Source organism: Oenanthe melanoleuca, chromosome 9, assembly GCF_029582105.1.
Source record: "Oenanthe melanoleuca isolate GR-GAL-2019-014 chromosome 9, OMel1.0, whole genome shotgun sequence".
NCBI lineage: Eukaryota > Metazoa > Chordata > Aves > Passeriformes > Muscicapidae > Oenanthe > Oenanthe melanoleuca.
The window spans coordinates 17,890,399-17,914,465 of NC_079343.1; the positions used below are offsets into that span (position 1 = coordinate 17,890,399).

At 37.4% G+C, this 24,067-nt stretch overlaps 1 protein-coding gene across 1 annotated transcript in view; it reads left to right on the forward strand.

Moving 5' to 3' along the window:
• The window catches only part of NAALADL2 (N-acetylated alpha-linked acidic dipeptidase like 2), a 298,774-nt gene that overhangs the window by 137,094 nt on the left and 137,613 nt on the right, over positions 1–24,067 (forward strand). The window contains exon 4 of the mRNA XM_056498926.1: positions 3,651–3,770. Coding sequence (XP_056354901.1) covers positions 3,651–3,770 — 120 coding nt within the window. The remainder of the gene's footprint in view (positions 1–3,650; positions 3,771–24,067) is intronic.

A 24,067-nucleotide genomic window follows, 5' to 3' on the forward strand; every position in this document is an offset into this window, starting at 1 on the left:
TTTTATTACCTACCCCTACTTCATTTCATGCATGGGGGAATACTACTGAACTCCACAATGCACATTACAATTTGTTCCTAAATAGTTATATCTTTCAAACAGCATGGCTTGAAACGATTCAAGGAGTAAGTACCTAATTCAGATGGATAAAACAACTCATTCTTTAGCAGCTTCCCAGTTTTAGGGTAAGAGGATTTACTGTGGCATAGCTAAACCAAGTAGACAAGTGCTCTTTTTCAGCACCTGATAAAAGGATGAGTTGTCTTTTGTTTTTGGACAGAATTATCCTACCACAGGAAAGCAGTTTATCAAATATGGGTAGTTGGGGGTGGGGTGTTTCACTTTTCAAAAAGCTGGGATGTGTAAAATGAGGATTATGTCATGGTGTAAGCATTTCTAAAAAAAGAAAATAGAAATAATAGGAAATTTAATCTTTATTCATTTTTGGAGGTATTAGGAATGTTGTGACTAAAACAGGCCTTCATGCATCATAAATGGTCTGTCAGCTTCTGCGTGGATTATTAAGAAGGTAGAAGGTCTGGATTCAATAGGATTCTTCACTATTATTTTGAGGTTGTGTTTTTTCAATATTTTATTTTATATTAGAAGTAAGGGTCCAAATTAGTTGAGCCCAAAACTGACTACTCTGAGCTAGTGTTGCTGTGCTGTATTTGATGAGATTTCATTCTTGCTACAAATTATTTTGCTCTTTATTATAAATTTTACTTAAGGCTTCAGATGCAGAATAGAGGAAGGGGTAAGATTAATTTGTAGAACTGTTTTCATAATTTAATGTGTACCTATTACTTTCTGGATTGTATTGCCAAAATGTTATGACTTTGCTCTAAACTCTTCCAGTGAGTTATTGACTTCATTTGGCCAGAGATGAGCCATGTGTAGTTTTACTTAAGAGAAATTTAATTCAATTTTTGTTTGTCATTTTAGCTGGAGATGGAGGTGATAGAAGCTGTGCAGACCTCTGAGTGCTAGGCTATACATGCTGTTTCCAGAATGTGATAACCTTTGAGCTTTGACATAATCTGTATTTCATGTGAGGGAAGCCCACAAAACTCTTAAATTACACCCAGCTTTATTATTATTATTATTATTATTATTATTATTATTATTATTATTATTATTATTATTATCATCATTATCATCATCATCATCATCATCATCATCATCATCAATTACTTCATTATGCAATTTCTTACACGTACTCTCAATATATGAATGTACTTAATAGCTTTGGCATTGGGGCTGACTTTTGCAATTTGAAGCAAAAGCACATGGTTTGCAGAGTGTTTGGGGCAGCAGGGAGCCAACTTCTGTTTTCCACATAATTAAAAAATGAGCTGTGCTTTTGCAGGGCCTCCTGTTCTGCCTCTCTCTAGTTGAGCATATCTTGCCTGGGTAAGACCAGTGAGCTGCTCTTGAAGATGCAGTTTGCATCCATAAATTAACTAAGAACATCCAAGGGCAGCTGCTAAACGCATTAATAATTGTGCAAACATGTAGTTTTGATGTTTACAGAGCAGTGGATATCCCCCTGGAGAGGCGGGGAGCCAAAGGGGTGTGCAGAGCAGCAGCACAGGAATGTAGATGGGCAGGCAGCTCATTTCCACAGGCATGCTGGAGAAGCAAATAGCCTGGCACTTCATTATCCTACATATTTGGGTATTGATTTTGCCTCAGGAAAAGTCTGTGTGCTTTCTCTCATACAGATAATGACAGCCCTGATTTCTGCTTTGGAGGATAGGTAAGGAAGACATTGGGTCCAGAGGAATTAGGTAGAGATATCCCTAGAAATCAAATTAGATACAACCTCCCATAACCTCTCAAGCCATAAGACTTCTGAGACCCTAATAATTATTGCGTCTAATGACATATGTGTAGGTGAAAATTAAAATAAAGATGAGAGCTACAGAAAGAGGTAAAACTGTTACGAATTTAAGCAGCAGCCTGGTAAATACCCTTTCCATATCTGAGGTTAATTCTTTAAAACTGGAGGCATGAGATTAGGTAAAACATAAAATACCTTTCCCTAGTATGAAATCTTCACTTGGTTTTATCCTACTTCTCAAATGTGGCCATACATGAAAAAAAAATTTATATTGGCTAAATAGTTTTCTAGTTCTTTAGATATCAAACCCCCTTGTATTTCAGAAGAAACAGTGTGAAGTATGAGCTTTCCTGTTCTACATTTCATTATTTGGTGTTAAATCTGGTGTTTGCCTCTTCAGAAGTGTCTTATGACTTTGGCTGGCTTTCCACATATTTGGTTTGTACAGCACTGATGACATGTTACAGACTTGGAAACTTATCTGAGGAATTCAGAAGAATTTAATTAGGTAGGAACCTTGGCAAAGTTTTTGGATGGTTTCAACTTGAATGTTGAGATGCAAACTCACACAGAGTTTTTTAAGGGTAAATACTTTCCTAAAATAACCATGTTCAGGAATCTACTAAAATTTCACACATCCTACACATCCAGAACAACTGTTGCTAGAATTTAGTTTGTGTAGGGATACCCAAAATCAGAACTGTTGCCTTTGGCAATGAATCCATACTTAAGTTACAAAACTGGACTGGAAGAGAAAACTTTTCCATCTTATACTGCTCCTCTTATTTTAATTTTTAAACACTGATGTAATATTCTTGTGTCTTCTTGTACTTTTGTTTTATGTGAGCACAGTGTAGGGATTTAGTGGTTCCAGAATGTCTTCAATGATGTCCTGAGAGCTTCATAACATTCTAAAATAGTAATGTACAAGACTGATTATCCTCTTACTTTGTTTTCACCAGAATTTATTACTACCAATGTGTGAGAAAAGTGCCCTTGGTCATTCTTAAATTATATATTTAAAAAAATACTTGAAAACTCATCTTGAAATATTTTGCCATTACTGCCAGTGCTTGACATTTAATAATAACTTAGAACATGTATTGTATTTTCTTGTAGAGTCCTAACTGAAGAGCTGAAGATTCTCGTGTTCTAAACACTTTTAGATCAAAGTGACTCTCAATAAATTGAAAAATATGTATTAATATAAAAATATACGTGTCAGAGCATTGTCTGTGATCACTGTGGTTATCTGAGCATAATGCTTGGATAACTGATGGATTAAAATAAAACACTTCAGTAGTTAGGTGAGATTGCTCAGGAGTTATGGGAGGCCACAAGATAAAACTGTGTGTTGGTGGAGTTCATGTTATCTCTGTATTTTCAGAAGTAACCAGTATAATCACTCATTCCCTGAAATACTTAACAAGACTCTGAATATTTTTAAGAAAATAAACAGAAGTGAATTAGCATCCCTTACACAGTTTTAAATAAATTCCTCTAGCTAATGAGGGGAAATTCTCATCAGAATCAGCATCTCCTGTAACTACTGGGGAAAAAAATGGGGGAGGGGGGTAGTTTGTCATAGCTGATGAATTGTGAATTAAAACAGCAAAAAAAATTGTGTGAGACTGAACTTTCAAGGTCTTTGCTGTTACAGATATTGCTGATTAGAAGTTGGGGTAAGGCAAATGCAGGACTCTGCTCAGGTGCTTGTGTTTATGCAAACAACTTTGTTTCCATGCCAGGAGCACCCTTAGTGATGTGTGGTTGTAGCTGTACCCTGAATTTTGTCTCCTCTTTGCAGGCAGAGCTTGTTGATGTCCAGTATGGGACCATGGAGGACCTGATCCGGGTTCAAGCCATCACAAACGTGACCAAAAAAATTGCACTTTTGAAGCTGGGACAATCACCTTTGCTCTATAAGGTTAGTTACACATCAGCTGAATTATTCATTTGGTGTGGTCGTTTTTTGGGTTTTTTTTTTTAGTTTTAAAATATGAAAACAAAGAGCTTCCCATTTTTCCCCAATAAGTCAGGACTTACTGACATTGACATTCTTCCTCAGTACTCACCATTGTCACTCTGCAGTGCCTTTTATGTGTTTGTGTTGTTTATTTTGCTGCTTGTCTTGCAGTGCATCAGTACTCTGCTGTATTTTCTCTGGGTGTACCAGAAGGCTTTTGACAAATAAAGAAATCACTGAAAGAAATAATAAAGCAGAAGATGTTCTGTTTGGGGAAGGTGTACATGGGTGCATGTGTATCCATCTTCTCCAACTCCAGCTCTGAGACAGCACAAAGCAGGAGCTCACTAATCCACTTTTGCACTAAACATTATAGACTCAACATATAAACCACATTTAAACTCTAAACATCCAGTAACTGCCTTCTGTTGCAAATATAAGCAAAAATGCTGGTTTGACTTTCAGAAAATACAGAAAGTATAGTAGCTCAGTAAATGCTTAAACAATTCATTCCCAATTCACAAAAGCAATTATAAAAGAACAGTGACTCCAGATCTTGCCATTAAGTAAATAGGGACCTGCTCTGTTGGCCATAGAAAGCACAGCCAGGACTTCAACAGAGATTCAGAAAATAACCACTTAATGTTTTTTCTATAGAAATAAGATTTGTCTCAATAAAAACGCCATTTTCAACTGAGTAGCTTTAGCTGTTTATTTAAATTATTTAGATGCAATTTAATTATGGCCATGAAAGGTCAGTTGTCATTGCTGGGACTCGGTTGTTGCCCATCATTTCCAGCAATAGATCTGATCCTGCATTTCACTGCTGACAAAGCCAATGAAACAGCAATCAGGGCTCATAAAGCAGGGATTTGATAAAGATGTGAAGTTTGCTGTAACAGCAGTGTCTGTGAGATGGAGTTTTTACCAATTTGTGTTCCTGTGAACACTCAATTGTGAATTACCAAGCTGAGCAGCCTGAGAAGGGAAAACCAGGAGGTGCTGAGGACAAGGCACATCTCAGGAGCTTTTTGTGGGGGTTGGCTGTAGCCTGGTGCCAAATCTGTGCTGTTTAATGGCTGAGGTGCATTAGCTGCATTTCTGTGCTCCAAAAGAATCAGTTTTGCACATTCAGAGTCTGTTCTACAGCACAAACCAAAGTGTGGTGTGATCAGGAGGCTGACTCTGTGCTCAGGGTCTGAGGCAAAATTACAACCACTCAAACCTACTTTCCATGTTCTCCTCACACAGGTAGAAAGTTTGCCCTTTTTCCTGAGGTTGTAAACTATCCTTTTTTAGAATATAATTTGTGTCTTTTTGGCAGTGAAGTAATCATAAGCTCTACTTTGCTTGTAACTATCAGAAAAGGTGTAGGAAGATTATCAGAAGTAGATTTTCCTTTCCTAAGGAATATTTGATGTGAAATATTGCCTTAAACTGCAAGTCCTGCTGGTTTAAATGGGCCCAGTATCTCTCTGCTAAATCCACTCTTTGTATGTTTTTTTTTTCTCCCCTAATGTTTATGTTTCTGTATTACTGAGTCTCACATTTCTGTTTCAGCAGATATTTCCCTCTCCCTATATTTTCCTTATCTCTGCCTTCCATGTGCTTGGTTTTACATTGCATTAGAACAGAGCACTAGTTCATAAGAGAGCTGTGGCTATATATACATATATACTTAGTGGGTTTCTTTCTACTTTTTGTGTTTAACTTGTATTTTTCATGTCTTAATTTCCTGTAATTTTTCATTATTTTTACTTTATTTTATGCAAGTATCTCACTCTGGATTTGAGTATTATTATTATTATAGACCCTGCACTGAGGTTCCATCTTCATAACCATTTCTAATTATGTCTCTATTTTTCAGTTGTATCTCCCTTGCACAGTTATGTTTTTTGTCTTTCTCTCTTTACTGCTGTTTTTCTTGTGATTTTTTTTTTCTATTTTCCCCTTTTGTGTATTTCATTTGCCTTTTTAAAAAAAAGGACTGTTCTTTCTCTCTATACTGAGTCTTTTGGAAAAAACCTGAAAGAAATAATAAACTACTGCTGGCAGAAAAAAAATCACCATGAAAACTGAACAACATTTCTTTTGTCTTTGCATCACATTAAGAGAAAAAATGTGCTGGTAAAAAAGACCTTCCTGATTAAAGGGCTAATTTACAGAAATAAGTCCAAGTGATGGAAATTTGAATATTTGGAAATGACAGTATTTTTGCAGTATAGATTTACTTTATAGAGATTGGTTAAGGAACAAAATTGAGGGAGGATTAAGGTTGAAAATAATTTGGAGCTTCTACTTTCAGTGTTTCAGGCTGTGCCCATCTCTCATATCTTTAGACACTGAAAACACAGAGTTTAGAGCTTGGAGTAATTTAAAATTGGAATGTACAGGGAATCTGGAGTATGCAGAAAAGCCTGAAGTTAATGTGCTGTTAAAATATTCAGTTTAGTCTTAAACATGAGTAATTCTGATTAAATTTCGTAAGGTTCATAAATTTAAGCTGCTTTGTGAGAACAAGACTTGCAGAAATCTGACCTGGAGTTATTTTTGTAGTTGGGTATGATTTTCAGATTGCACTGGGAGTGTTGTATTTCTGTTCCACTGGATCAGAATGTGGTTTGGTTTGTGGTCAGGGTGGGAGGGGCAGCAGCCATGGCAGTGAGCACCTGTCCAGAGCCACAGAGACACATCCTGATCCCTTTAGCTGGACCTTTTCAAACAAAGAATGTGTTACCTCAGCCACATCATAAATTACAGCTATAAAGAGAAAGAACTACCATATAGGTATCAACAAGAGCATTGACTCTGGGGGAGGTGGGGGGAACCCAAAATAAAATAACAAACCAAGTAGTTTACATTGTTGTGATAAAAAGAAAAATAAAAAGTGCTATGTCTTGTATATATCTCTATATAGATCTATCTATCTATCTCTCTATCTATCTATCTATCTATCTATCTATCTATCTATCTATCTATCTATCTCTCTATCTCTATCTCAGAATAGAACAGGGGTTTCAGGAGGGACTCATGTGACAGGGAACTTGGCATAACCAAGTCCTTTTGGTCTCATTAGCCAGAATAATTCACAGTGCTGAAAAGATGACAGAAGAAAAAAAATTCAAACTGTTTCAACAACTCCTGAAGGGAATCTTGTGACTAGTCTGAGGCACTTGTAAAATCTGGATTGTTGCTGAATAAAGAGGGCTGGATTATGGAAGAAGAAAAATTTTCTTAAGCAGGGAGCTGAAATGAGACTAATACAGAAGAGGAGAGAAGCACAACTTCTGGAGGGAATTGCCATGGAAAGAACACTTATTTTGTCACACCCTGAGATTGAAGGTGACTGTCTCCTGGTGTCCTGGCTGGAGGGAAAATTTGTGTTTTGGTGGAACTTGGGTTATTGGGGTGACTGGTGAGGTTGAGTAGCCAGTCCCAGGAGGTCAGAGCAGACTCATGTCCTTGAACCAGGAGGATTTATAAATGTGGCTGGTGAAAGATGGCCAAGTTTATTACCAGTGATTAAGCAAATCACTCATGTGGTGTAGAGCACCTTCTTGAGAAAGAGCACCTTGAGTTGCCCACTGTGCTTTCAGACAACATATTCTAATAGTATAAAATGTGTGGTGGCAGAAAGATTGGCAAAAACCCTCGACAGCACCCAGCTCCTGTGCCCTAGAGCACATCTGAGCACATTACAGAAACCAGAGGAGGCTCTTTCAGGGGGAACTGCACAGTGGTTTCAATACCCAGCCTCTGGAAATGCCATTAACAGATTCATTTTTTGACAAATGTTGTGTGTCTTGATCATGATTTAATCTTTAGGGGTTGCAATTCGTGAAAAAGCCATAATTTTTGTCCTAAATTAACTTTTAATAGAGTAACAAAAGCCCTGAAGGCCAAACCACTTCATCTTTAAAATGTTCACATATTAACATTTTTTCCACATCCATTAAATGAAGATGTTGTTCTACTGTGTAAATATCTATATTTATTTTAATAATTTACTGCCTTCATAAATATTCATAAAATTGCTTTTTAACTGTCATAAAGTTTAGGAATGTGGAGGCTTGCAGAGGTTATTGGCAGGCCCTTATAGATAAGGGTTTGCTAAATGGAAAATATTAAAAATTCCCGGAATAAAGGCAATTTGCAAAAAGGCTTCAATTTAATAACTGTGTTAATTTAAAATAAGTTGACTTTGGAAAAAGTAATTTCACTTTTCTACAATGTCTACATTGTTTATTTCCTTCCCTCTGGTACTTTTTATGGCTAGCACATACAATTGTGAAGATGATAGTTTACATTGTAAATCTCCATTTAACGAGGACCCTCCCTTTCCATCCCTTCCTCTCTCCCTAGAGAAACACAAATATATGTGTGTGTGTTTATATACATATATACAGCATGTGCATATAAATATACAAATAAAAACCATGTTAAAAAACCAAACATTTTTAAGGGAACATAAACACTTTTTATGCATTTCATTATTGAGGACACTGGGGTTTTGGTTGGGGTTTTTTGTGGCCTTTTTTGAACAGTAGAATTTTTTGCAAGGCTCCTGAAGTCTTTATCTACACACATTTCCCCATATGAGTGCTATGGGATTTTTAATGATATTATATTCCTTCCTAAAGCCCTTCTCAAAAAGTCAAGCCACAGATATAGGCAGTATAAATAAAAATTATAGAAACATGTAAAACTATACCTGGGGATCTGGATCTGAAGGGATAGTCTAGTAACATCCCCTGGAAGAGCATCCTGGTTTTCAGGTTTTCTTTAATTTACCATCCTCTTAAAATCTCAATTCCCCAAATCCTGGGAGTTTCTCTTGATAGTGCAAACTATCAGGTTGATGCATTCAAATTGTTGGTGCAGAGTTTGCTAATTAGCCAGTTTGTATTTGTACAGGGTATGCTAGTTCTTCTTTTGTTTTGAAGGAAGCACTAGTTGCTGTGATCCTTTTTCTTTAGCCTTTGTCTACCCTGAATTTATCAGAGATTCTCTCTGAGTTAGTTGCTTTTATTCTTTATCCTTTTTCTCTTCCCCCAAAGGCTAGATTTAGTGTACTCATGTTCTTAACCTTCCCCTTCCTCAAACAGCCTCTGTAATCTGTGAGATATCACACAGCCTTTGAAAACTACCTAGGCCTTCAAAAATCTGCACAACAGTCTGTACCAAAAAAGTCTTTATGTAATTGAGGTTTCATACTCATCAGTCCTGTGCTTTGAATGATTCTTTCAGTCACCTGTTTGCCCTTCCTGGTTTTTGATTCATGGAATCTTGCATAAGCTATTTTGCTCTTTAGTGAATACTGAGAAATTTTGTTTGTTTTGAATTGGCTTTTCTTCATCAGAAAGTGAGACATTTGAGAGATTGACCAGTTGTTGATCAGATTGATCAGTTATATTCCTCCTGCTCTGACTCATAGCAATGCTTTCATGTCCCTTTTGAGCAGAAGGAACAAACTATAATAGTTAGCTAGAGAAGCCTGGAGACATCCTGCCTCCATATCATAAATCTAATCTGGGTTGGGTGCCCTAAGAAATGCACCCCAGCCCACTGAGGAAAGGCACCAGAGTTAAAAAAATAAACCTTTCTGCACAGATTTATCATCTAATGCTTCATCCTGAAATAATATTTTAATTCTTTATTCGTAAACTTCGTTTAAACATAGCTGGGGAAAAAAAAATTGAAGGTCACCAATTGTGACCTCCCTGTAAGGTACTGTGGGAAAGAAAATCCTACTGACTTGAGAAATCTGTAGTTGATTACTTAAAAAACAGTCATATAGAAAGTCACAAACAGTGTTTTTGTACTCCTGATTGGACCCCAGGACTGAGTCCTGTGTTCAGTTCCTAGAAGGCTGTTGGTAACCAGAATCATTTTTAGCTGAGCCTGTCAATTTTCCTCCAACTTCATCCAGCATTTGAAGGATGATGTACTGTGACCTGTGCCACCTAAAAGTGAAACAGTGCCAGTGCTGTTATAAATCAAATCTGTATCTGTCCATGTGAGTATGAAATAGTTGACAAAAATTTGCTCTCTTATCCCCTTAGTCAAGTGCACTGCAGTAAATTAAAGAGGGGATTCTCACTCCACTTTTTACAGTATAAATGGGAAAAAGTAATTTGCTCTTGTAAGCAGTAAGAAGAATATAAGGGGTGGGATAGGAGAAAGGCAATTGATGTCTGCAAAGAAGCATAATTATAGCACAACTTGTCAATATTCTCGAGTAATTAACATTTTGGTTGCATCAGTAGCAGGACTTCTGGTTATTAATCACTTCCATTTTGCTTACAAACCCCTGGATTTGATTGCATGGAAGGAGAGATGTGCATTTAGCAGAGTAAACGAGGGGAAATGTAAGTTAATGACCAAAAGTAGGTATTGATTATTCTGCATTTCTGATGCCACACAATTTTCACTGGATGTTTTGAGGAGGCACTACTGGTTCACAGACTTATTTGTGTTCCCACCTGCAGTTCCTATTCTCTTTTTCTGTTCTATGTTGATACAGAAATTTCTGAAGTCCTGCTGGTGAATCAAACACTGAATTCTTCCCAATTTGAGTTGGAGCAGAGTGCTGTTCTCTTCACTGCCCTCAATGCTTATGTTTCTCTTGGGGAAGCAATTCTAAATATTCATATACTCAGTTGGCTGTTCAATTGCACATTCACTGCATGTATTGAATGTATCCTTTGAAAGATTAGTCCAGCTCCCATCATGGATTGCTGTTTCCTGGGGAAAGGCTGACCAGTGTTGTAGGAGGTGGTCTCCTCCTTTTAGTGCAGTAAAATGGACTGAGGCACTAAGTGGCTTCCATTCAAACATGGACAATGGCTGACTCACAGAGAACTCATTGTGGGGTCTTCTGAAGCCCCTGTCTGATTTTAGAGGTGTGAAACTCAAGCATCATTCTCTATTTTATTAAGCCCTTAAAAAGTGAGTAGTAAATGCTATCATCCCATTTACTGATAAATGCTGCAAAGTCAAGTGAAATGGATTTGCTGTGAGGCAACTGAAGCAGAGCTGAGCAAAGATACCCATTGCCTCAATTTGTACCCTAAAACCACACATGATCAGCTGCTTGTGTGCAGGGCAAAGGAAACTCCACTTTGTCTTTCCTTCAGAAAATCCAAACCTTTTTAATTTGCTCTTCCTAGAGATGCTCTGGTCAAACTTCTGCCAGTGGTCTTGGCCCTTGTTGAGTTGCTCGTGTAGGGAATTGTTTTTTCCTGCCCAAGCTGCAAATTGAGCTGGTCTTTTTGCATTAGCTGAGCTTGGATTTCACAAAAGGGCCATTGACAGACAAATTATCTGGGCCTTTTCCCAGCTCATGTGTTTCCAGCACATTTCAACAACAGCTGAGAAAGGAGGAAAATAAAATGGAAGATCCAGAAGCTTTGAGTAGGGATGAGGGGTGAATATAAAAAAATCTCATCCTGCCAGAACAGATCTTTTGGTTCTTTCAAAGTGTCAGCCACTGGACTGGGTGAAGCAATGCCAGAAATTTCCAGAACTGCCCCTTCCAAGAGCCCCAAGGGGAGAGGTAGAGACCAGCATAGAACATACTGCTTATATTTGATATTTTCTGGAATAATGATCAGAGGAAAAGGTTCTATTTTTCATGCAACAAGTGTTATATAAGTGCTGCCCTCATTCTGCAGTAGGTTTGACTTGTATGGCATGTTCTGTAGTAGCTGCTGGTTTATTATTTTATTAAGAAGTTACAAGTCTTCTCTGACATTTTATGCTTTTTTAAGTCTTTTTAAGTCTCTTTTCAGAATGCTTCATAATAATCAGTTTACTTACATATCTGTGAACTGAAAAACTGGGTTGAAAGGTATGAAGCCACTATTCTTGAATAAATTATTTATGTAAAACATGATTTAAGAGATTATAGATGTAAATAGTTCTATTTCTAGAATCAGTGCTTTATTTGATAAACCAGGATGTCACAGATTACTCAACTGAAGAATGATTTTCATACCTTGTGGCTCTTCAGGATATAGGGCCAGATACAGACCTTGGTTTGATTTTTGCATTGGTTCTGTGTGGCTTTAGAGACCTAACTCTGAGAGTTGGTTCACAAAATCAGCACTTGTGATTTCTGCATGAAAATCTGAATTCTACCTTTTCAAACACACCTGTAATTTGCCACATGATCAGAACTCTGAGTAGAAACATGGATGGACTTGCTGGATGCTGAAATCCAACCTTTTCATTTGCATCCATGGAACCAGAGGTTTATATTTTGCATTATATAATCAATCTATGATCAATAGAATGGAAATCAATGGAAAGTTTTTATTATAGGTTACTTGAATTGTTCATTTCAGACTGCCTGTAGCTGGATTTCATGGCTTATAGATGGTTAAAATAGATAACTGCATATCTTCCCTGGAGAGGGAAGAAGTGGCTTTTAGCACTTTTTCTTTTTTTTTTCCCCTCTTTGCCTGCATAATGCCATGGAACACCAAACTCAAACTTTCACTCTTGGCCATTTGGGCCTCTTGATGCCTGTGCATGAATTTGAAAGGAAAAACACCAAGTCCATCATTACAAATATAATTGGCACCCTCTTTGCAAGTACAGCAATAACCACTTGGAATATTTTGTTTCGATTGCCAAAACATTAAACTAACCTTCTGTGCAGAAGGCAATTCTTCCACAGTGAACATATTTTCACTTAACAGGAGAAGATTGTGCATTTCAGTATGAGAACTCAGGCATTTTAATTTCCTCTTTAGGTCTCAGTGAATAATTCACTAACAGCATGTGCAACAAAGTTAGGCTTATGTTGTTTTCTCTTGATCTAGGCCTAACAAAATGGCAGCTTCCTTTATATGTTATCCTGCTACATTATCATGTTTTTAAGTGAGTCTGGATTTTATATTTGGCTTCTGGGGTTTTTCTTTGTGCTTTTTTTTTTTTAAATTTTTTAATATTGAACGTACTTTTCTGAGAGCATCTCCATATTTGGAGTTGTGCTCATTCAAGTTAATTGATTATTTTGTTGATTAGTTGTTGTTTTGGTTTTTTTAAGCATTGACTGGGATGCTTCTTGATATATATAGTTAATCAGGGTTGCTGTAAATAAAAAGATTCTTGAACTTCCTTATGGTCATTGGGAAAGAAAAGAAAAATCACAGAAAAGAATTATCACAGTCACTGTAACCTTAAGGTAAAAATTTGGGGGCTACCTTCCTTGGTTGACTTAAGGTGCTGTATAATAACTAGCGCGATTTTTCATTATTTGTTTCAAATTTCACATCACTGGCACACTTCAGATTTCTCTAAAAATCAGGCTCTTCATCAGATAAAGCACCCTTAACCAAACAGACCTCTCAGAAAGCTGCCCAGGAAAGCCTTGTGATTGTGAATAATCACAGAACGTGCATGGGCTGAGATCTCTCAGTTATGTGCAGATCCAGGTAGTGTTTTAGATGGAGGACAGAGTGTTTGCATTCTGTGAAGGCTGGAGGAGTGCCTGCACTGAGAGTTGAGCCTGTTATTTATGTTTTCCCACTGTCAGTTACTATGCAGACACAAGAATTCTTGCACACAGCCTCAGAGGTGACCTTGAGGTGACCTAGAGAGACCTCCCTTCCAATAAGATGGAAGCATATATTTCACTTCTGAGTCAATCTTGGCTTTCCCTGGAGTGGGAATTGACTATATTGCCTCTTATATCAGTATACAGTTATATGTGATGGTTTTGTGTTATAAAATGTGCACTGGGGAACTGACCTGACAACTCATTTCAGTCAGGCCTCCACTGTAATCTCAGAGGAAAAATGATAACATTTAATCCACTTAACCACCTGGGCATATCCCATTCCTGTTTCTCATATTAGAGAGTATAAGGAAAAAAGGCAAGCCAAAATCTGCTAGTTCAGGCCACGTTTGGATTACAGGTTGAAGAAATCTTTATGAGACATTAGAAATTCATTAATCTGGAGCATCTGTGTAGAAATTACTGTCCCTTACTGTAAGGTGCAGCAATGTTCCTTAAAAAGGAGAATCAGGGAAGGCATTTGGAATGCAATAGGAGATCTGGGATCTGGCCTCCTCTTCCTGTCTAGAACAGTAACATTCCAAGCAGAATGTAATTTTTTTCTTGGTTTGAAATACCTGTGAGGAGTCCAAGTATATTATTTGACATTGATGGAAGCATCTTTAAAAGATGTTTAAAAGAAGATGCTCTATTCAGCAAAGTGGGGTTGGAAGTGTGATACAGTGTGTGATAAAAGTGCAGAAATTTTCTCTACAGAGTATTTAATTAAAATTTCATTCCTTTTTTATTCATCAAAAATAGCTCGTTAAATTTAAGATATTAGTATTTTAAAAAATGTATATGAAACTATCATACACAGAAATCTACTTTGCTGTGGTATTTTGTTACATACAATGGAATCTGTTTGCAAATGTTTTTTGTTTCCATATGTGCTTTTTCTGAAAAACTTGAACTCTTTGGAAGTGCAAAATGAATCTCACAAAAAATGAGAGATTTTAATGAACTCTTAATTTAAATGATAATTCATTCATTTATATTATTTACAAGTATACATGACTGGATGAACTTTGTGCACACTGTACAGCTTCACTGAAAGTTGCAAGGACAAAATCTGACACTGTCACTCAAGTTGCTTTATTTTCTTTGAAGGTGAAGTCATTTCAAAGCATACAGAAACTCAGAAAATAAGATTTGCTTCTGACCTGCCAGCAGTGCAGAATTGTTCAATACTGGGTGATAGCAATGGTAATGGGGGAAAGTAGCTTAAATTTCCTATTTCTTCCTTTTTCTGTTCACCAGCAAACAGAAAAAAACCTACAAGTATGTTATTTAATTTCAAGAAAACCGAAGTTTTCATATTCAAATTAGCCTGATTGTTAATACACCAGATCTTTGTTCTCAGTAAAGAGATAAGCTTGATGCAGTGAGGTTTAAAGAAGAATACAGAAAAACACCACATTATGTTAAAGCACATTAAAACTCACTTTATTTAATACAAAAACCACACTTAAATGTGTTGCAGTGTACACTTTACAGAACAATTCCCATTCAGAAAAAGTAGCCATGGGTGGTGTTTGATCAGGTAGAACTCTGCCATGACAATAAGGTCAGTGCCATCACATGGCACCTTTATTGTTGAAACCCTGTCACCATGAGCTGTCATGGTGAGGTGCACACACAGTCTCTCATCCAGATTGATCAGCTGCTTAGTCTTCTCTCAGAAAGTTGTTATTGACCAGAAAAATCTCTCCTCCTTTCTTTCCCTGTGAGAACATCATGTAAGAAATGCCCTCTGTCAGCCTGACATCCTTCCTTGGCGTGGCCTGTGCTTAAGGGAAGAGGATGGGTTGCAAAGCAAGTAGGAAGAAATATTTTTTCCCCTGATATCCCTTTTCTAGAAATAGCAATCATGGGTGTCTCGACTCCCTGAAGTGAAGGATATGTCTGGAGCAATTTAATTATAATCATGACTGCTCTGTGAAATGGGGAATTTCAGTTCTGAGTCTGTTTATCTCTGCAATAGCTTTTGGTGATGAGGTCCTCTATGTATATACTTAAAAATTTCTTGATATAGAATTGGACATTGGAAAGCAGGTATATAAAATCCTCCTAATGCTCTACCATTTATTATGAGGTGGGAGAAAAAAGATACACAAAATATCCCAGCTTCAGCTTAAATCTGAGCAGCCCAGAGTAACTGATGCAATTCTGAAGGTGCCACCTGCCTGCATGGTGAAGAATTTTTTCCTAATATCAAACTGAAACTTCCCTGATGCAATTTGGGGCAGTTTCCTCTCATCACTTGTTACTTGAGAGAGGAGACCTGCAAATAAAGGTCAAAAATCCTGACTGAGTTTCTTACCAATTAAGGGTTATTGACAATTGAGGGTGTTACTGTGGTGTAAAGCTGATGCAGTTAAATGCAGGCCTAGGCACAAGATTTTCAATAACCAGCAATTTTCTAAAGAGAATGGATAGAGATGCATTTTGCATTAATGAGTGATGCAGAAGTAAGCTTGCCCTGTAACCCTGAACTGTCTCCCTTTTCACCTTTTTAGTTACAAACAATAGTAAATAAAAAATTAGTCACCACTGTCAGTTGCCAAAGAGAAGGAATTGATGGCTGAGAATAGAAATTTCTGTTTGTGGGATTTTTTTTCCCTCTTTCTCTTTTGCAAACCTATTGCAAGAGAAAATGCTTGTTCTGAACTTGGAAATATTCCCTGATTTTCCACAGATTTCTCTCCTGGGCTAAACACCAGGGCCTGTGATTCATCTTTGTTCTGTGTCAGACCATTCATTCTTTGCATGGTCCTGTAGGGTAGCTTAGTGTTGAGAGGAAGATTTTATTTAGGTTTTTAGGTTGGAGGCTTTTGGTTTGGCATTTGTTTTGGTTTGTGCTGGTTTTCAGTTTGGTTTTTTTCTTTTTTCCCAGAGTGAAGTTGTGTATTCTTTAAAGACTTTTTTTCTGCCAGTTCTGTCTTAGGAGTTACAGTGGTGTAACAGATGTTGATTGATCATGAGTTTTATTGTATTTCTTTTTCATTCATCTTACAACTGCAGTATTCTGTTTGTCATTTAGAAAGTTTAGTGGAGTTCTAGGAGCTGTAAGTGGTGCTAAATCTTTTCCATGGGCCCATTGCAGGGAGCTGTGTTTTTAATGTACAAGGCTTCAAAAGATATTTTCTTTTGCTCTTCCCTTTCCTTTCACAAAAAGTTGTCAGAGAAAGGCAGAAATAATGTGCTGTCAGTGACCTAGTTGAGAAGAGTGACAGAGCAAGGGTTTTACTACCACATCTTTCTTAACAATCCTTGGCATGACCTTGTTTTGGTATTGGGATCTTCCTTTCCTAATCACTGCATGAAAAAAAATCTTAGTGACAGAAAGTTAGACCTTTTCTTCACATTTTATATTTTTCACTCTATTTTTTAAGACAGGGGAAGGCCATAATTTTGGATTGATGTTTTGGAACTAATTGTAGACTGGTGTTACTGAAGAGGAGCTGGGGGTTGTTGGTTTGGCCTTTTTTTTTTTTTTTTTTTCTTCCTTAAGTGCTGGTGAATGAATGACTTTGTAGTGCTTTGTGACTGCCAAACTAATCCAGCTGCCTTCCCTGTTCTCATCAAGTGCTTCAACCTTGGACCTCCTTCATGTAGCTCTTTCTACTATTTCATTTTGGTGAAATGGGCTATTTAGTAGGTCACAGGAGGAGGCAGAGCTCTGTTTCACTGATGTGCTGAGTGGAAAGCAGTGAAAAAGAAAGGAGCTAGGAAGACACAAAAGCTGCACATGTTGGCTTTTTCAGCTGTTGTATCTTTTGTGTAGGTTGCCTGCAGTTTTGCTGTACCAGGGTTATACATTAAGTGGTGGTTCAGTTTATTGCATATTCCACTTTAAACCTTGATATTCAGTATGAAAGATGCATTCCTGATTTGTCCTGTGTAGCACAGTTCATGAATAAGTTCTTATGGAAAGAAATTTTAGTTTCTGAAATGTCAGTGAGGAAAAAAAAAAATATCAAGACTAGTCTGATTTTAAATTTTGGAATTTCCAGGGAAGTTTAGGAGTGGGAATCAGTACTGATAATTTATAAAGAACTTTTATTACTAAGGTTTGTAATAACTTGTTTAATATTTATAGTTCTTGAAATGACTTCATGCACTGGGGCACATTCTTTACGATCATTTCTTTTATCACTCCTGGTTTGTGACTGTTTTTCTAATAAGGAAGATAAATAAGTTCGTTCTGAGTATTGATTTACTTAAAGGCATGCTAACCAAGTAGTTAAACACTGCTCTTTTCCATAAATGAAGCTAAAATATTCATTAGCCAATTAATAATATTCAGTTTTCCTAGTTGATATATAGATATGCCTGAGGCTTACATATAGCACACTCTATATCATTACATGTTCTACTTGGAAACATAAAATTAAATAAAATAACATAACAATGTTATGCAGTCTCAGAAGAGACTGTTATAGTGTATTCAAGGCATTATTTTAAAAGCATGAAACCTGGATGCAGTGTAATAGACCAGGAAAGAGTTGAGCAAGGACTATATTTTGTACTTAACAAAAAACCAAAGCCAAAGGCTGGAATTTTCCAATACTAGTAATTGGATAGGAATGGTGAGAATAATGAAGTAAGTGAATAGGTATTAGTTCTGCACAGGTCCAGTAAAGGGAGCTGTGTTTTAATAATCTAAAAATTGTGCTAATATGAAATTACTTGGGGCAGCAAATGTGCCTTAATTGCAAATCCCTGGCTGATTTCTGTGGTTCTGAGAGCATCTGCTGATGCCTTGGTGGATCCCATACAGCAGCTGCCCCCTTGGAGCTGGCAGAGTCACAATCCTGCTTTTGTCTTGGAGGCAGAAGGATGGCTTGGGCTGGTTGCATTTCAACACTGCTAACTTCCAGTGTTTTTTATATATATTCCAGGTACCCCAAGGATATTTGCATTTTAGTTGAGAAAAGACCATAGAGAATCAACGATTATGAGTTTACATTGCATGTGAGGCACAGAGAGGGGTGTTTATACAAAGTGGGTGTTTCCCTTGCTCTCTGCTCATCTCCTCCCTTATTCTTGCTGATATTTCACGGGTGGTTGGAATGAGATGAGCTTTAAGGTCCCTCCCAACCCAAACTATCCTGTGACACTGTGTCTGGGGTATCTCCTGGCTGGGAGCTGCTGCAGTCAGGAGTGAGAAGGAGAAGGTTGCAGAGAGTTGAGAGCCCCCTGAGGCTGGGAGCAGGTGCCCCAAATGTTTGTGGTGAGCAGAGGGGATGCTGGCACAGTGGAACTGCAGCCACCCCCCCAGGGCAGTGCTGCTGTGGGTTTTGTGCCCTGCACAAGCTGCAGAAGGGTGAGGAGAACCTGACACCACAGTGTCTGACTGAGAAGTGCTCTGTGCTGGGAATAGTGTTTTTAAATCATATCTGCTGCTCTTAGTTAATTTTTCTTGTGGCATGAAAACAAATAAATAAGAAAAAAAGTAAGGGGACATTGGCAAATTTGACTCTGGTCTGTGACTGTTGGCAGATCAGTGGATTTTGGATTAAAAGTTGGGTAGAATGCATAAAATCCAACAAAGGGTCTAATCAGTTTATTCTTGATGATTTAGCAAGATTATAATTATATCTTTGTGTAATTGTTTCTTGTATGATGGATCTTCAGCTTTATTCTCTCTGTAATAGAGTCTAAACATAGACTGGAATAACCATAAACATAATCAGAAACAACAGTTTCAGTGTGAACAGGGAAATGCTATTGGCTTTCTGGAGGTTGCTCATCTGGACATTCATACAGCCTGTTTCTTTTTAATGTTTACTGAATATTTAATGATACTTATTATGCACACAGTGTTCCTCTACATGCTTATTTAGGAGAGAGTAGTATTTCCTGAAGATGTAGGAATGCAATAGCAATATGAAAGGCTTTGTATTATATACTCATCAAATAATGAAGCTTTTTTTTTTCTGGACTGTAAGCAATTCAATTATTTTGTTTCTGAAATAAATTAAGTAAAGCTTATTGAGTCCAATCAGCCCTTGTTTCTAGGGAATTGTAGTTCAATTTCATTTTTAATTAGATTGAACATTGTGAATTTCTTAGCAGTGGTAAGCAAGATCTGGCAATAAAATATGCACTCAATTAGTATTAAAAGTTGCTAAAATCTAGTACAGGGAACTGGCAGTATATCTGGCTTATGTTTAATTGTCCAAATACCCTATTGTGAAAAATTCCATTTTTAAAAACTGCTGATGTGTAACAAATTACTTTTCTTTGATAAAACTGTGTAGAAGATGAGCAGGCAGAAAACAGGAAAAAGTATGGGACAGAACATTCAGTTCTTGATAAGCTTAATACCAACATGTAGGAGCAGGATGTTAAATTTTTCTCTGTGCAAGGATTACAGAATTAAACCAGGATGATTTTTGGTTTAGAGAGAGTGGGGGGAAAAAAGTCGCCAAAGGTTTTTCCTCAACTGCCACAGCTGTCCAGAGGTCAGGTGTGGATTTCCAGTCAAGCCAGCACACAACAAGCTTGTGACCAGTGCTCATTGAGAAGTCCTTGGGTAGCACTTACCTGACTTTGAAGCAATAAAAGAGAAATGTACTTTAAAATGTAATGGAACTTAAAGTGATGTACAGAGTAGCTCTGGCTCATCGCTGCCATTCAGCCCCATTGCTCAAATGCAGATTTTTGGGATTAACAACCTGAAGTTTCTTACCCTTCCCTTCTGCTTTTCTTCCCACATTCTGTAGGACATCCAAGAAATACAAAAGGAGACTCTCTCTTCCCTAGAAAATATTTCCTAGATATTAAAAAAAAAAAGGGAAAAAAAATGGAAGATTTAAAATTGCGATAGCCAGTTTTAGTTTGAAAAGTCATTACGAAAAAGGTCTTAAAAAATCTTCTTTCCACAGATAAATGCACTTCATGTTATTTCTCTGGTAGTAACTACATCAAAGTCTTAAGGTCTTGCAGAGCAACTTTTTGCTTTTGTCTTGTTCCTATATATGCCACTGTATGGCAGGAATAGTTTGATAAATTCCATTGCAGTATGTTTTCCCTTTCTAAGACCTTTATGGCAATAGCTTGTCATTTATGAGACCACTGTGTATGCATTTATAGCTATTTGAAGTTTTATGCAGCTTAATCCCTTTCCCAGCCCTTTTTGTTCAGTATAACAATGGTGCCATTCCTCAGGTAAGGACAGTGTTTGAGCTGAAAAGGAAGGATGTGTTCCTTTTCATGGTCCCTATTAAACTGCCTGCATCCTCCATCCCTTTTGCAGCCTCAGCACAGCACCTTGAGGGCTGATCAGCAAAAGCCAAAACCTCCTCTGACAGAGTTCTGCCACTAAATCCCTTTGCACATCCCCTCGATCTTTGTGATGGGGAATCCTGGAGCATGATTAAACACCAAGTGCAGTATTAAAAATACAAGGTGAAGCCAAACCTCACTTGGTTAAAAACTTGCAATTTGGAAGAGTGGTATATAGATGAAGGTATTTGTATATAGGTGGTTTTTTTCCACCTTGAGTTTTGTTTGTATAACCAAGCCCTTTCCAAATGCTCTGTATTGCAGTAGGTAATTGAGAGGATAGCAGCATCTGATACACCCACAGCATCTGAATCTTACTTCTCTACCCAATCTGCTACAGAAATAAAAAGATGTTGTGTCAGTGAGATCTTCCAACCTTTTAAATGTACCTTTGCTCTTGATTCATAATTTTATGTGCTGCCAATTAGTCAGATGAGATGGGAGATCCTTTCAGAGCATCATGATTTTAATTGGGGCTTCAGTAGAAAAGAGTAATTAATAGCTATTAACCTGTCCAGTAAAGCTGTGTCTCAGAGTATGAACCATGTCTTTTGCACATTGCACTATGAATTGAAAAAGGCAGCAGTTAAAACCTGATTACTGTTACTTGTCTAATTAATGCTGATCATTGAACTGAAGTATAATGACAATAAGAGATTTAAAAAAACCAATATATTTTATTTTACTCTGAATATTATGTATTAGGTACGTACAGGTATTTTTTCATGTATTTTTGATATACACTTACTGTTTTACTAATTAGTTTTTATTTTTGTTTCCATGCTCCATATGTATAAAATTCTGCATGCATTTTTGTAAGGTTTACCTGGAAGGGATAGAGAAAAGAGGATCTCAATTATATAGAGACAACATGTAAACAGGATATAGTTTCTTATTTTATGAATGTGTGTGTCCAAGTTTTGCTTTGTTAGCACTGAGTGGACTTGTAATAAACAGCAAGATTGTGAATTTGCCTTTAGGAAGGGGAAAAGTTTTGGCCTGAAGCTCCATGGAGGAGGTTGTATGTTACAATAACAACATGATCCCAAATTAACTTTGCTGTCAGTAGCTGACACTTAAAGGCCTTTGCTGTCTAATGAGCTGTGATGTCATTAACACTGAGGCAGTCATTGTGTAAAATACAATTTTTGCAATTTTGTGTGCAGCTTTAAGGAGATTTAAGTAGTGTAAACTGCCTTTTAAGTGTTAAAAAACCCCAAGTCCTTAAGACTCTCTGAGTGGTTGTAGCTAAAGCATGATTTATCTCTTTATTTAGGGTTCTGTTACTTTGCCAGACACAGACATATTTTTGATATAGAAAAACCTTCAAAAACCTCTGAGAAGTTTCAATGAGCAGCCTAGTGTTATCTATTAGTGTGATTACCTGTGCACAGGAGTGAGGATACCCTTTCAATAGTGTGAAGTCCATTCACATAAATTACTTCTGAAGATTAGAACTACATTTTTAGGTACTTCTAACTTTAGACATCAAGGTGTGCTTAAAGGGCTTTTTGAAATGTAGGCTTTTAAAATATACTAGCATAGTACATGGTATTATAATGAGATAGAAGACAACTCTTAAATAATGTTGTGCAGCTAATTTATATTGTTTTATTTACTGCTATGTAAGGATTGAAAGTCTGAAGCCATATGTAATAGAATTGAAAGTAGAATTAGATCAAATATGAAAATGCCACTGGATATGTATTGACCCTAGTAACAGTAGAGAACCTATGGTAAAATTAAGAGATCTAGATAATTATTTTTTTCAGTGCTAAAACTGGATTTGAAAATCTCTCTGCAAGTGGTGGAATGTGTTTGGAAGTTGCCATATTTTAAATCAGGTTTTCCAGACACACTGTTGGTGCTTTGTTTTGAGTAAGAATGGAACCTTCCAGGATGGCAAAGTCCCTTGCTATATAGAATTATAAGCCAGTGTATCTTGTACTGACCTTTCTCTTAAATAATGTATCAGTCAATAAAAGAACAGGTTGTTCCATGGATTAGTGAACAGGTTTTTCACAGCTCTGTTTCTTGAGGCTGGATTTTGTGGTGTCTAATCTGTGGACAAGTTTCTGTATTCCTTTACATCTGTCACTCTGTCTCTTGACTCGTTCCATGTTTTTCCCCCCTTCCATTAAGGAGTAAGCTTTTCAATTTTTATAAATGCTTTCTCAGTCATGTATTAACAGCACCTGCCTCTTGGCTGCTCAACATCCCATTTTCATTGGACTTGCAGGAATATACTGAGATACTTCCTCCTGTGAAATAAGTTTTCTGTGCCAGCTAATCAGTGGCTCAGTCGTTTCTGTGGATCAGGACACATAAATGGACAAGTCTAAAAGTGGACTTGAGCAATATTTATCAGCAGTAGGGCTGGTGTTGTAGCTCATAAAGCACAAACTGCACTGCTGATACTGTGAACACCATGAGGGGCAGAACTGGCTGTACAGTGGGCTCTCAGAAGGTTAGTCCATATTCTGGAACCACTTGCAAATATGATGAGAAGAATTGTTAATAATGAGAAGCTATTTTAATATGTAATTAGTAGGTTGATATAATCCACAGTTACTTGCATCATCTTTTTTTCTTTCTTCCTGGTGCATTCATGAGCATTGTTAACCAGTCACTGTTAGGAATATTCTGTGTTGTGTTGCCCCTGGTAAGTTGATCATGCATTGCTACTTTCTAAATTATTTGTAAGCAGAACTGTTGCTGGGAATCAACAAAAGGCAGGAAAATATGCCATGCTTCTTTAATTATCTTTAAACATTAGGGTCTTGTTGGATCATAGGTTCTAGAAACAGGATCTCAGCTGTTCAGATGCAGTGAGAGAATAGTGCAGGAAACCCTTTCCTGGCTGTCTCTGCACTCATAATTGCTGTAATCCAGGTGAGACCAAAGCATGATGTGATTTTCTGCTCTGTGCCCATGAAATGACAGCTTAAACTCAACCCCAGATGTGGCTCCCATGCCCAGACCATCAGAGTAGTGCTGCTTCAGTCACTCTTTGTTTGCAGCTGGAGAGTGAGGGTGCTGCTGGAGCAGCTCCATGCCTCAGTGTGCACATCCTTAATTTTCTGAGGCTCTGGGGTTAGCAGGTAACCAGTGCAGTGCAGTCCCTGGAAAACAAGGAATGCTGAATACCTGAGGGGTTTGGGGCTGTTTGGTGCTCACAAGGTGCAAGGATGGTCTCAGCTAAGAAGAGACCAGGGGAGAAGATCTCCACAGAGTCAGACTTTGCTCTCAGGGGGAAGATAAATACAGCTTGAGGCCAGTAGCTGGTGCATTGCTTCCCTGCTTGTCACCAGTCAGTGATGGGCAGCTCTTATGCATTATGCTGAGATGCACAGAGGCTGCAGCCTGTTCTCTTTGGTAGCTTTCTTCTGTGTTCAGATCATTA